The sequence below is a fragment of the Salmo salar genome, chromosome 16 (assembly GCF_965601325.2).
Source record: "Salmo salar chromosome 16, fSalSal1, whole genome shotgun sequence".
In the NCBI taxonomy this organism is placed as follows: Eukaryota; Metazoa; Chordata; class Actinopteri; order Salmoniformes; family Salmonidae; genus Salmo; species Salmo salar.
This window is the reverse complement of record NC_138306.1, coordinates 6,231,062-6,246,008: the sequence shown is the minus strand read 5'-3', so window position 1 is coordinate 6,246,008 and position 14,947 is coordinate 6,231,062. Positions and strand designations below refer to the sequence as shown.

Genomic DNA, 14,947 nt, shown 5'->3' with positions numbered 1-14,947 from the left:
TTTCTGCAAATAAATGCTGAAATGACAATATTTTTATTTGGAAGTTGGGATAAATGTTGTCAGTAGTTCATAGAATAAAACAAAAATATTCATTTTACCCAAACACATACCTATAAATAGTAAAACCAGAGAAACGGATCATTTTGCAGTGGTCTCTTAATTCTTTCCAGAGCTGTATATTATGCTCAGTCAGCTGTACCTCAAAAGTAATACAACGCATGATATATTAACTGTGGTATTCATATACCAAAACGTTGTAAATATAATTTCTAAATGGTCTGAGAAGAACAACATTGGCAGGGCAATTCAAGCATAGCCAACATGTAGTCATAATGTATTGGGCCTATAGCCTACTGCACAAACCTCATTGCTACAGTACTGTTTTTAATTGGTTAATGTTGCATAGGCTTCCGTTATGTCACGTTTAAAAGCGGTAAATCTCTGCTTGCATTCAGACTCAGAAAGTGATCTTGACTCAGAAAAGGTTGGTGACCACTGATATAGGGGAAACACGGGAATTACATGTTCTCACAATTAGACAGTATATACAAATTTTAAAAACCTAAAACCCCAGTAAAAAGGTCTACCACGGCTATGTTACTGAGGAAGAACTGCTTTGAGCAGAGGGAGCTTTATGATTGCTACAAATCGAATGCATTCCAACGTTCGGTGCAAAGTCCGTACATCAGCAGTTCTAGAGTCAACCACCTCTAGCCCTCAGTGGTAAAGGTCCCACTAGGAGATTTAGGAATTCAATTGTTTTTCAAAAAAGCTTTTTTTCTAACACATTCTACAACTCAGTAGGAATTAGGAAACATATCTTCAACCTAGGTTCTGATCAGCTGTTTTCCTGCGCTCTGCCAAAGGTCATCCTCGTCCAGAGGTGCACATTGTTATTGACTGTTGTGACACCATTGGGGAAGTCCACTTTGCCTAACATTCAAATACTTTCATTATTGTCTTTGTATTGGTAAATATTAATACTCATGGCCTACATATTTACTGGAAATACATACAAATTATTCCTGTTCACAATGCAATGTTTATATTTGAGATACTTAACTGTTGCGAGGTTTGAGTATAATTTACCCCTGTTATTGGACCAAATTATATTGTCCAGAGGAAAAAAATAGGCAAGTTCAATCTAATGGAGTCTGTTTTAGCAGCCTGGTCTCATAGACTAGACGTAACATAATACATGTAAATCCGGGACAATCAAATTAGTATATGTTATGTTTGATATGGTTACACAAGACAGAAGGTTACTTAAGTCAAAAACAAAAGGAGGCTGTTTGTTCAGGGTGTATGGATGGGTGTGTAAGGTGAATGTCTAGCAACCCAAAGGTTGCTTGTTCAAATCTGATCACGGACAACTTTAGCGAATTAGCAACTTTCCGACTACTTACTACCCCAGAGTCCAGGTTATTTTAGGCTGTGGAACAGCTGCTATAGGCCTAATTAATGCACAACACCGCTTTCTGGAATTTCATCTAGCTCTTCAAGGATCTTGTGTTTATTCAGCTGATACTTTTTGGTTTTGTGAACATAGAGTTTTGTCTTTTCTTCATTTATTCACTGTACATTTTGTACTTCGGTCAGCCTATGGACATTCAAGACAATATATAAAAGAGACAAGTCACCTTAAATGAATAGTTAACTAAACTTTTATTGTTCCTTTTATGTCCAGCCAATTGGAGAGTCCAGTTTCAGCCCTCTCAACATGTGCGATTCAGATTCGGTACAGTATGAATACAGCACTGAACATACAGCCAAACACTGCTGCTGTATCAACAACGGTGATGTCGTCAAAGCCCAACCCATCTTACAGTAATGCATGAGACCGACCGCAGGACTGACCAGTAGGGCCTACTGAACTTGAATGAGTGAGATTCTTTTAGTCAGTTTAGATTTTTTCTGTAAGACCTTAACCCCCAATTAGGTTGAAAAAAATCCAGAAGTTTTTCCCAAATTCCCAGGTGAATCCTCCAACTGGATTTCCTGGAAAACTTGGGAATTTTGGGAATCCTCCATTTGGGATTTCTGGAAAAGCTGGGAATTTTGGGAAAGTTTCAAAACGTTTGCAATCCTGCCCTCCATAGACTTCCCCTTGAGATGACTGGCTTGATGAGGCAGTTAATGCACATGTTAGGCTTATCTATAGAATGTGCAGTATATACACATAACACACAGTCTCTGACATAAAGGGATGTCACTCATAATGGAATGAATGTTTATTATTATTTGCCACAAAGGCATGTTGAGTTCATATGAAGCTGATAGGAAGTTGCCTGTATGTATGATGAGTTGACTCATTGCAATGTATGGATGGAGATTCTTTACCATATAGGCCTATAATTACTTTCCAATGTCATGCATGTTAGGATGTAGTAATAGCAACTTTCCTTCCAAATATCAAAGTTCAAGGCATTCATGCATTTGGCAACTCTTTCAATGACTTGTCGCATGAGGGGCAAACGGGAAAAGCACTTTGGTAGGTGTTTTGTTGATAGAGTCACAATGTATGCAGAAGCATAGCTCTGGTCCATGGCGCTGCTTGAGCCTTGCTTAGCAAGCCACTTGAACACCCTGGACCAGAGCTAGTAAAAGCATGGCTAGCATCACACCGAACATGTATTCAGGGAGAATTAAAAAAAAATCTGATTTTTTTTACTGCTTGCGGGAAATAACAGTAATAACATCTCTACTGTTTAACCAGTGGCGAGTCATAATGACGAACAACAACACCAATTGATAATGCATACTCTATATATCTCTGATAACATGTAACTCTCATGTTGTTAATAAAAAGACAAATGAACGTTGCAAACATAGTAGGACCAATGTATGAGCTTTGGAGGACTATGATATGGATATTGAAAGTTTGTGTTGTTTATCTTTAGTTGCACCAGTTTATGGACCATGACACACAATACTAGTATAACTGTTATAGGAGCTAGGCAGGTTGTGTTACGCATAATACCATTTAAATAGCCATTCAACATTCAAACAGACATTGCACGGTTACTTACTGAACTGAGTGAGAGTCACTGCATCACTGTTGACAGTGACACTCACACTTGAGACATTGATGAAAAAGGGCTGAAACATGAAAAAAAAAACGAAATAAATGAGACATTAAAAAGACGAAAGAAAATGCAAAACATTCTTTACAAAGCACCAGCATGTAGTCTACCACTAAGGTCTGATACAGTCAAAACAAAGCCTTTTTGTGCTCAATGTACTCTTTCATGGGATATTCAAACCATATAAATAGAATCCTTAGAAGGGAAAATACCCATTCTATAATTCTATTTATATGATTCCATACTCAGTTTAGTTATATGGTTCCTCAAAGTGTACATGCTTACAACACTGGACACATGTTATGGCAAAGCGACGGTCATAGGACAGTTAGGTGTCCTGACAAGCAAACCAAATACACCACTGTCACACATTGTTTACGTCATGTTATACAACCGCTGGGTCTAATCCTGAATGCTGATTGGTTAAAACCGCATTTCAGCCGGTGTCTATTCAACTAGTTACCACCGGCTAAATCTATGACGTTAAAATGCCTATTTACTCTGTTCCATCTGACTGTTTTATCAGGCGTATGTCGCGGGTCACTACTTCACTGGAGAGCTGTTTGAACTTAAACTTTTTTATTTATCAAAATGCATTCATCGGCAGAAATGCCTTCTCGAACATGTGAACTTTCATATGCCAATATAATAACAAACTTGTATGCCATCTGAAAATACAGTGGCTTGCCAAAGTATTCACCCCCCTGGCATTTTTCCTGTTGTGTTGCCATACAATCTCGAATTAAAATTGATTTTTGGGGGGCTTGTATCATTTGATTTACACAACATGCCTACCACTTTGAAGATACAAAATATTTTTTATTGTGAAACAAACAAGAAATAAGACCAAAAAAACAGAAAACTTGAGCATGCATAACTATTCACCCCCCCAAAGTCAATACTTTGTAGAGCCACCTTTTGCAGAAATTACAGCTGCAAGTCTCTTGGGGTATGTCTCTATAAGCTTGGCACATCTAGCCACTGGGATTTTTGCCCATTCTTCAAGGCAAAACTGCTCCAGCTCCTTCGAGTTGGATGGGTTCCACTGGTGTACAGCAATCTTTAAGTCATAGCACAGATTCTCAATTGAATTGAGGTCTGGGCTTTGACTAGGCCATTCCAAGTCATTTAAATGTTTCCCCTTAAACCACTCGAGTGTTGCTTTAGCAGTATGCTTAGGGTCATTGTCCTGCTGGAAAGTGAACCTCCATCCCAGTCTCAAATCTCTGGAAGACTGAAACAGGTTTCCCTCAAGAATTTCCCTGTATTTAGCACAATACATCATTCCTTCAATTCTGACCAGTTTCCCAGTCCCTACCGATGAAAAACTTCCCCATAGCATGATGCTGCCACCACCATGCTTCACTGTGGGGATGGTGTTCTCGGGTTGATGAGAGGTGTTGGGTTTGCGCCAGACATAGCATTTTCCTTGATGGCCAAAAAGCTCAATTTTAGTCTCATCTGACCAGAGTACCTTCTTCCATATGTTTGGGGAGTCTCCCACATGCCTTTTGGCAAACACCAAATGTGTTTGCTTAAAGAAAAAAATAAGCAATGTTTTTTTTTCTGGCCACTCTTCCATAAAGCCCAGCTCTGTGGAGTGTACGGCTTAAAGTGGCCCTATAGACAGATACTCCAATCTCAGCTGTGGAGCTTTGCAGCTCCTCCAGGGTTCCCTTTGGTCTCTTTATTGCCTCTCTGATTAATGCCCTCCTTGCCTGGTCTGTGAGTCTTGGCAGGTTTGTTGTGGTGCCATATTCTTAAAAAAAATTTAATAATGGATTTAATGGTGCTCTGTGGGCTGTTCAAAGTTTCAGATATTTTTTTATAACTCAACCCTTATCTGTACTTCTCCACAACTTTGTCCCTGACCTGTTTGGAGAGCTCCTTGGTCTTCATGGTGCCTCTTGCTTGGTGGTGCCCCTTGCTTAGTGCTGTTGCAGACTCTGGGGCCTTTCAGAACAGGTGTATATATACAGAGATCATGTGACAGATTATGTGACACTTAGATTGCACACAGGTGGACTTTATTTAACTAATTATGTGACTTCTGAAGGTAATTGTTTGCACCAGATCTTATTTAGGGGCTTCATAGCAAAGGGGGTGAATACATATGCATGCACCACTTTTCCGTTTTTTATTTTTTATAGTTCTTTGAAACAAGTCATTTTTTTCATTTCACTTCACCAATTTGGACTATTTTGTGTATGTCCATTACATGAAATCCAAATAAAAATCCATTTAAATTACAGGTTGTAATGCAGCAAAATAGGAAAAACGCCAAGGGGGATGAATACTTTTGCAAGGCTCTATATTTAATAAAATTGTTAAATTACGAACACAGTTGGTTAAAAAGGCAGCAACCTTCCCGCTAGTCATGATTGGCTGAGATAATGAGTGGGCTGGACATGCCAAGAGATGAGTTTGGATTGGTCTGCCATATAGCACGCTTCTGTCTATTTGAGCTGGTCATTATGTCTAGGTAATCATATCTAACACTGCTTTTTTATTTAATTTATTATGTAGTAAAACTTAACAAAAAGACTCCACAATGCAAGTATCCATTTCAATAGAATGTCACTGCAACAACTGTTTCAGAGCACTCTTGTCTGAGTGTGCCAGAGTGCAGAATAACGCCGGTTGAATATGGCCGGTGTCAGTAAACGTTGGTAAAAAAACGTAATTATATTGATGCCTGGAGCACAGTTAGTCACCAATGCTCTGGATAACATGAAAACAGCCTAACCAGCTCTGCTAGGGTGAGTAAAATGGTCAGAGTTTGGGTGGAAGCAAAAACTTAAGATGATTCTTATGGCATTGCACATGGTCAGTGTGAACCAGAGTGACTTGACACAACATAGAACCAAGCAAGCTGTACCAAACAAAATGGAAACAACACAGGATGTCTTATTTAATGAAAGGGTTTGGAGTCTGCCATGAAGCATTCATCCATGTATACGGGTAAGAGTCTAGCTATAGTTTCAGATATTATACGTTTCTAATTTTGTCAGAAAGTTATTTTCATTGCAAGTTAAAACTGACTGTTAGCTAGCTAGCTGACATTAGATCGCAGGCTCGCTAGCTAATATTATGTTACGTTTATGTTTATGATCTGTGTGTAGTTACTTTAATGTTATATCAGAATGCCATTTCGCATTGCTAGTTATAGCCTAATGTTAGCAAACTAACTAGCTAACACTGAACCTATTTGGATAACTTTAGCTAGCTATGACAATAGTTTTGTATTGCTAGTACTCTATGGATTGGGATTATGGTTCATTGTTTAGCCCCACCCATTTTAAGAGGGTGTGAACAATGCTGAATGGGTGTAGACAAAGGATAGCTCTCCAGTAGGTACCAAAACATTCAAAGGCCATTTTCTCAAAAGTGAGTTTACAAGTTTATCAACTTTCAAAGCAGAATTACTTTCCCATTGTTCTTCAAAATGCAGTGTATGATATACCATTTTGTAGCTCTGAGTCTCCACTTTTATCCAATGTACAAAACACAATTTCAAATTTTGCAGCATGAGACCGATTTAAGCCGGTCGGTCACAATTTATAAACTTGATCTCCACTATAAAAAGCATCTAGACATTATCTCACATTTCTTTAAGACTAACATTTAGTTTTCAACAGCGGAGATTTGTATAAACCTTGCTGTCTGTCTCTCAGATATTTGCAACTTTGTTTCAATATTCAAATTCGATCTCCAGCTGTCCCATAGTAATGAACGTGTCGGGAGTCCGGATGAGACAGACAGACAGGCAGCTTTTCTCAGCCAGTCGAAATCATGAATCAGCATCATTTTTATGGACTGCACGTCTGATATGTTTTCAAGCTAATTTCTTGTTCCCACAGTTTATCAATACATTCAACTTTTACATACACAGATATACATGTGCTAAAAAAGCTCGCATCACTCTGGCTGAGAAGTTGATCTTGTTTTGTCAGGGAACTGTTTCTGATAACAATGTCTACATGCAAACACTTGTAAACTGGTCTACTCATTTTAGAGAATGTTATGAGTTGGAAATAAGCATGTTTTTGGGAGATAAAATCAATGTTTCTCTGAACAAAGAAGTTACAGCGTTAATAGTAAGGTATTTGTACTGGCTATATGTGCTTATTAAATAGCAAAACCATATTCCTTGCATATATTATATTAGTATTACATGAATTGCTCTTTTGTCTGATGATGTTTGATAAGAAAAATCTTAGGATGTCGGGGACCATGAGTAGAGATTTGATTTGACTGTATCTCTGTAAGGGGATGGTGTAATTCATCTTGAAAAGAAAAAGGGAAAGAAAAATAAAAAGCCACTGAAATGCAATTAAAACACATAAAGACATTTTCATAAACTCATACACTTATCCTTCACAACTAAATTACCTGCTAAGTTTATATATACAGTATATATGGAATGCTATGTTGTAACAATTGTCCATTATGCCATACATCAAATGAAACACACACTTTGAAGCTACTGTACCTTCTTGAATGAACAAGAAAGGCCTGTATCACAATATTTTTTTAAACAGTTACCTGCCATCGTTGTGCAGTGCCTATGCACTAACACCTCACCCAGTCAAGAGCAAGTCATGGCATTGTGAAAGATAAGTGTAACCGTTTACATATAAGGCATATTGAAAAAGTTGAAAGACATCCTTAGACGCTCCTCCTTCAAAGATAATGTAGGTTTAAAATAAGAGAGATCCCAGATATTTTCTTTGTCCAAATGTTGTATTGTGTCTTTTTCCACAAACAGAGCCTTATTCCTCGAGACGGGGAACATCGGTTTTTGGCCTGCAGGGTGAAACCAAAGGTTGTGGAAACCAAAGTTGTCATAGATAGGCGTCAACTTCACAGAGTCTCCTTCACTGGACTGGACAGTGAAGACAGATAAAGATGGCGCTACATTCAGAGGCCCATCAGGCAGAGCAGAGCCACCAGGAGCAGGGAGGCCAAGTTGAGGGACTTGGCAGCCATGACGCCTCCACCTGGAGGGAGACAGACCGAGGCACAATGGTGACGTTTCAATTACATTTTGGGTAACGTCTCTAACCTATCAACCAAGCCATGTATATTTGGTCTGTTCTGTTAAGGATCCTGTGTATGGTTTCGTGATAGGAAAATATTACATACGCACATCCAATGGGTTTGAGCAGGTAGTGGATATCAAATCATATGTTTAGCAAATGGTAAAACGAGTGCACACTGCAATTTATGCTCCTATGTTGTTAATTGGCGACAAAGTTTAGACCACTTTCTTCATCCTTCATGGATTTATGATATCATGCTGTGTACCACTCTGAGAGGCCCCTCTCCCTACCACCTGTGTAATATGGTGTGACATGTTCTCAATAAGCCAAAGATTGGATTTAGAATTTGTATGGCAAGACAGAGTCAGGTTTTTTTTTTTTCAGTGGCAAAATGTGAGTGCCACATCCAATTTGGAGATCGATGACATGTACTGTAAATTACTGGCTGACGGTTATGGCTGGCTGACACAACATTTATTGTCATAGAGAGTTCACCTCTGTTCAATCCACACATGCTACATTCATGAGGGCTCACTCCAGTAGAGAAGCCATTGGTGAACTGATCACAATTCCAAATGTATGTACAGATGGGTGCATTGTGTAGCCTACAGCTGATTCCTGGGCTGTCATAAAATAGCAGGATTATTTCCATTTTAAAGATGGCCACCGAAAGCCAGAGTCATTTGTCACAGTCAACCAGGGGGCCCATGGACAGGAGCTGTCACTGACATTTCATAGTGTATATTATTATAGAGGAATAAGATGGTTGGAAAGGCTTTAGTCTAAAGTCCATTACAAAAGCCTGGTGATGGCCCACTGACTTCAGACTGCCTGGCCGACTGACTGAATGACTGGCTGAGTGGATGGGGTGGAGGATGGAGGGTTGGCTGAGAGTCTGGGTGGAGGAATGGCGGGGTAGATGGATCAAGGGGTAGAGGGGGTCTTGTGAGAAGAGGAAGAGGGAAACCCCCTCCTGGGTAGCTATTATCATGGAGGCCAGGCCCACCTGACAGCTTGATTTCACAGACTCCTGGGAATCAGAGCTCCGGGGGGATTATAATGTAGGGGGTTTGACAAATGGAGGGCCAGCTGCCTTGGATAAGATGGTGATATCTCCCCACCGCACCAAATATGGGATTCAACTTCAGATGGATTACAGTGCTTCACTCAAGTGTTATTATGTTGGCGGTTTGTTACTTAATCTATAGCACCTCCTCACAATCAGCCTCCATTTTGTGTCATCTTAATTTCTGCCTCTAAAAGGGTCTTCATACATTTTTGTAAATGTATTATGTTGATATTTGATTGATGTTTTACCTGAGATGCGTACTTGGGCCACAGCCCCATCCCCTCCCTCGCTGTAAGCCCTGACCTCCACTATGTAGTCCCCATCCTTGTGCATGGGCAGGTCTATATACCACTTCCCAGTGGTAAACAGCATCCCAGTGGATTTGCTGGCCTGCCTGTACAGGACCTGTATGGAGACCAACACACAGACACAGGGAGAATATCAGATCAGTTCATATATGCTCATACTAAGGAGCTGTGACTACACCGCAAAAAGTGAAATATAAGCTAGCCTAAATATCTTATATTGACTGATAATTCCATTAATTGCCTTTTATGTATGGAATACACATGGTATACACTGTCCAACAAAATGCTTACTTGCAGGTTCCTTCTCGACAATGCAACAACAATAATAAATAATAAAAGATAAGAATATGAACATAAATTAAATGGCTCAGTAGAATAGAATAACCATTATAGTCTAATACAGGAAGGCACAATTTATAGCCCAATATTTAAATGTGTTTTGGGGAAGGGGGATTGGTGGGCAAGTGTTTTAAATTGTGAAGTATTTAGCAATCTTGTAGCAGTAGTTGTGATGTGTGTAGCATCAGTGTGTGTGTGCGTGTGTATGTGTGTGTGTGTGTGCGTGTGTGCGTGTGTTTATGAGTGTACAGTGGCAAGAAAAAGTATGTGAACCCTTTGATTTACCTGGATTTCTGCATAAATTGGTCATAAAATTTGATCTGATGTTCCATCTAAGTCACAACAATAGACAAACACAGTCTGCTTAAACTAATAACACACGAACAATTATACTTTTTCATGTCTTTATTGAACACACCGTGTAAACATTCACAGTGCAGGGTGGAAAAAGTATGTGAACCCTTGGATTTAATAACTGGTTGACCCTCCTTTGGCAGCAATAACCTCAACCAAACGTTTTCTGTAGTTGCGGATCAGACCTGCACAACGGTCATGAGGAATTTTGGACCATTCCTCTTTACAAAACTGTTTCAGTTCAGCAATATTCTTGGGATGTCTGGTGTGAACCGTTCTCTTGAGGTCATGCCACAGCATCTCAATCGGCTTGAGGTCAGAACTCTGACTGGGCCACTCCAGAAGGCACATTTTCTTCTGTTGAAGCCATTCTGTTGTTGATTTACTTCTGTGTTTTGGGTCGTTGTCCTGTTGCATCACCCAACTTCTGTTGAGCTTCAATTGGAGGACAGATAGCCTTACATTCTCCTGCAAAATGTCTTGATGAACTTGGGAATTCATTTGTCTGTCGATGATAGCAAGCTGTCCAGGCCCTGAGGCAGCAGAGCAGTCCCAAACCATGACGCTCCCTCCACCATACTTTACAGTTGGGATGAGGTTTTGATGTTTGTGTGCTGTGCCTTTTTTCTCCACACATAGTGCTGTGTGTTCCTTCCAAACAACTCAACTTTAGTTTCATCTGTCCACAGAATATTTTGCCAGTAGCGCTGTGGAACATCCAGGTGCTCTTTTGCGAACTTCACACGTGCAGCAATGTTTTTTTTGGACAGCAGTGGCTTCTTCCGTGGTGTCCTCCCATGAACACCATTCTTCTTTAGTGTTTTACGTATTGTAGATTTGTCAGAAGAGATGTTAGCATGTTCCAGAGATTTCCATAAGTCTTTACCTGATACTCCAGGATTCTTACATTTTACATTTTAGTCATTTAGCAGACGCTCTTATCCAAAGCGACTTACAGTAGTGAATGCATACATTTCTTCTTTATTTTCATACGCCAGGGTTGTGGGAATCAAACCCACAACCCTGGCGTTGCAAACACCATGCTGGCGTTGCAAACACCATGCTCTACCAACTGAGCCACAGGGAAGCCTTCTTAACCTCATTGAGCATTCTGTGCTGTGCTCTTGCAGTCATCTTTGCAGGACGGCCACTCCAAGGGAGAGTAGCAACAGTGCTGAACTTTCTCAATTTTTAGACAATTTGTCTTACCGTGGACTGATGAATATCAAGGCTTTTAGAGATACATTTGTAACCCTTTCCAACTTTATGCAAGTCAACAATTCTTAATCTTAGGTTTTCTGAGATCTCTTTTGTTCGAGGCATGGTTCACATCAGGCAATGCCACATCAGGCAATGCCACATCAGGCAATGCCTTCCCTGTAGCTCAGTTGGTAGAGCATGGTGTTTGCAACACCAGGGTTGTGGGTTCGATTCCCACGGGGGGCCAGCACAGAAAAAAAAAAAAAAAACATGTATGAAATGGAATGTATCCACTTACTACTGTAAGTCGCTCTGGATAAGAGCGTCTGTTAAATCACTCAAATGTAAAAAAATGTAATGCTTCTTGTGAATAGCAAACTCAAATTTTGTGATCGTTTTTTATAGGGCAGGGCATCTCTAACCAACATCTCCAATCTCGTCTCATTGATTGGACTCCAGGTTAGCTGACTCCTGACTCCAATTAGCTTTTGGAGAAGTCATTAGCCTAGGGGTTCACATACTTGTTCCAACCTACACTGTGAATGGTTAAATTATGTATTCAATATAGACAAGAAAAATACAATAATTTGTGTGTTATTAGTTTAAGCACACTGTGTTTGTCCATTGTTGTGACTTGGATCAAGATCAGATCCAATTTGATGACAACTGTATGAAGAAATCCAGGTAATTACCAAGGATTCACATACTTTTTCTTGCCACTGTATATCTATGTGAGTGTATGAATGAATGAGTGCATGTGTGCTAAGGTACAGAGAGTCAGTGCAGGTCAGTGCAGGTGGCTAGTCTAGAGGGGCCAGCTCTCTGCCAGCTCTCTCGCTTGTAGATAGAGCCTGTTGGTCTCTGAGCCTGTTGGCATCAGACCTCATACTCCAATACCGTCCACTCGACAGTAAGGATGCTGCCGGCCTTCCACACTGTTTCGACTAGATGTCCTGGATGGGTGGGAACACGGTCCCGGTGTTGTACTGGACCGTCTTCAGCCGTTGGAGGGCCTTTCGGTCGTGGATGGAGCAATTCCCCGTACCAGGTCGTGATGCAACTGGTCAGGACGCTCTCAATGGTGCAGCGGGTAGTATTAGGAGAGGACCTGGGGTGGCATGCCAAATTTCAGCCTTAATTTGACAGCCTTAGGAAGTAGAGACACTGTTGCGCCCTCTTGACAAGAGTGGTGGTGTTGTTGGTCCATGTCAAGTCCTCTGTGATGTGGACACCAAGGAACTTAAAACGTCTCCCTCTCTCTACTCCAGTCCTGTTGATGTGGATCGGGGAATGTTCCCTCCTCTGCTTCCTGAAGTCAACAATTAACTCCTTTGTTTTGCTGACATTGAGGGAGAGGTTGTGGGCCTGGCACCACAATTCCACTTACCTCCTCTCTATAGGCCGACTCTTCATGGTTGGCTATGAGGCCTACCACCGTGGTTTCGTCAGCAAACTTGATGTTGCAGAGGGTCAAGCTTGGAGGGAACAATATTGTTGAATGCTAAACTGTAGTCAATGTTCAGTATGCTCACATAGGTGTTCCTCTTGCCTAGATGTGTTACGGCCATGTGAATAGTGATGGAATTGGCATCTACCGTGGATTTGGGCATGACACCTTGTTTTTCTTGGGCACTGGGATGATGGTGGTGTCCTTGAAGCAGGTGGGCACTACAGCCTGGGACAGGTTGAATATGTCCGAGAAGACGCCTGCCAGCTGGTCAGAACACACTCTGAGGATGCGGCCAGGGATGCCATCTGGGCTGGCAGCTTTGTGAGTATTCACTCTTTTGAGTTTTCCTTAAGTCAGCCTCGGAGAGCGAAAGCACCTGGTCGTCCGGAGCAGCGAGAGTCTTCCTGGATGGCTCAGTATTGTTTGCTTCGAAGCGAGCATAGTATGTGTTAAGATCTTCTGGGTGGGAGGCTTAGGTTCCCTTTCTTGTAATAAGCCTGTTTTTAGGTTAAAATAAGCAAAATTATCTGCCAATGATGTTAGATAATTTAGCTTGGTAAAAAGTGAATTATCAGTCAATATAAGATATTTAGGCTTGCTTAGATTTCACTTTTTGCAGTGTATGAGAAAGGCACTTGAGTAAACTATATGTTGTGTCGAGTAATGTGGACCTTCTAGCTTGGTTGAGTTTTGAAAGCTGTAGCTTTAAGAAATCTGTTACGTCTCATGTGCGTATGTGACATGCTGGATAGAGACTATTGCTCATGTGTTGATCTGAAGTACAGGCCTTTTTCTTTTTTTTTTTACTACAATACAAGCTTCCATGCATTTGTAAAACTGTACCCACCTTGTAGCCATCTATTGTTGACTCGTTGGCCAAGGGTTCAACATGTTCCCAGGCGATATTCACTGATGTGCCTTTCAGCTTTTTACTGATTATTTTAGGAGGCCGGCTTGGGGCTGGCGAAAAACAGAAGAAAAATTGTTCTACAGTGTAAGGATCATGTGACAATCAAACAGAATCAGTGAGATCACACTTTTGCACCCCGGTACATAACTCAGAATATGCTGACCATTATTTAGCTGAGGACCATTCTCCCAGACACAGATTAAGCCTAGTTCACCACTAACACACTTTCAATAGAGAAACTCCATTGAAAAATGTTTTAGTGTAAGTGTAGTCTTCCTTTATTTCCAGGAAACCAGCCCTGAGATAAAAATACGCACGGGCTTTCTTGGTGTAGATCTGTAAGTGTTGGCTGGGGGGTCCGTATCCAGCTGCATTGTAGGCCCTGACCTCTATGAGGTAGTGGGAGTCTGGCCTCATATTATCCAGCCTGGTCTGGTTCTCTCTGCTGGACACCACTACCCTCTGACTGGACGTCTCACTGTCCTCCGCCTTCCTCCAGTACCGCACCTGGACAGGAGAAGAAGGAGACGGTCACAGAGACTCAATATACTGAATATAATATTCTAGGGCCTAAATACTTCCTGGTAAAAAATAATATGGTAATGACTATTAGTTGATTGTACTGGATCAAATACAATAAGGTACTCAAGGTTAGTCCATTGTTTGGAGGACTCTGGGTTGGTGCAGACAAGTCGCTTCTACTTCTATCTGATAAACAGTCATGTTACTCCTCATAGACACAGACACATAGTACTGACCTGGTAGCCTTCTACAGTGTGCTGGGTGACAGGAAGCCACCACACGATGGCCTCAGTGGCGGACAGCGCCCTGGCCCCCACACTAGTAGGGGCTTTAGATGGCACTGGTGGCACACACAGATATATCATTTAAGACACTATAAGACAGAGAGAGAGAGAGAGAGGGGCCCTGTAAAAGTATTTCCTCCATATACCCACCTACAGTAACTATCAATTTTCTATGAATATAGTTTTTCTTTCACTTTACAACTTCATGTTGGCACCAAGTCTGACCTGTTCATGCAGACCTCCCTCAGTCTTGGTAAGGAGGCATCTGTTAACAGGCATTAATCATTACCTAGGACAAGCTCAGTGACAGAAATCTCTCTCTCTCTCATCACATTCTTTCTGCTCTCCAACAAACACTTCCCTCTGAGTTACTACCCATGGCACAC

General features: G+C 41.0%; 1 protein-coding gene across 1 annotated transcript in view; it reads right to left on the bottom strand.

Annotated features, from left to right (window-relative positions):
• Positions 1 to 1,646: 1,646 nt before the first annotated feature.
• Positions 1,647 to 14,947, bottom strand: part of LOC106573085 (contactin-1a) — a 129,929-nt gene continuing 116,628 nt past the window's right edge. Inside the window, exons 21-25 of the mRNA XM_014147770.3 lie at positions 14,514 to 14,617; positions 14,073 to 14,262; positions 13,693 to 13,805; positions 9,443 to 9,599; positions 1,647 to 8,083 (exon numbers count right to left, since the gene is read on the bottom strand). Of these exons, the coding sequence (XP_014003245.2) occupies positions 8,004 to 8,083; positions 9,443 to 9,599; positions 13,693 to 13,805; positions 14,073 to 14,262; positions 14,514 to 14,617 (644 nt within the window). The 3' untranslated portion in view covers positions 1,647 to 8,003. The remainder of the gene's footprint in view (positions 8,084 to 9,442; positions 9,600 to 13,692; positions 13,806 to 14,072; positions 14,263 to 14,513; positions 14,618 to 14,947) is intronic.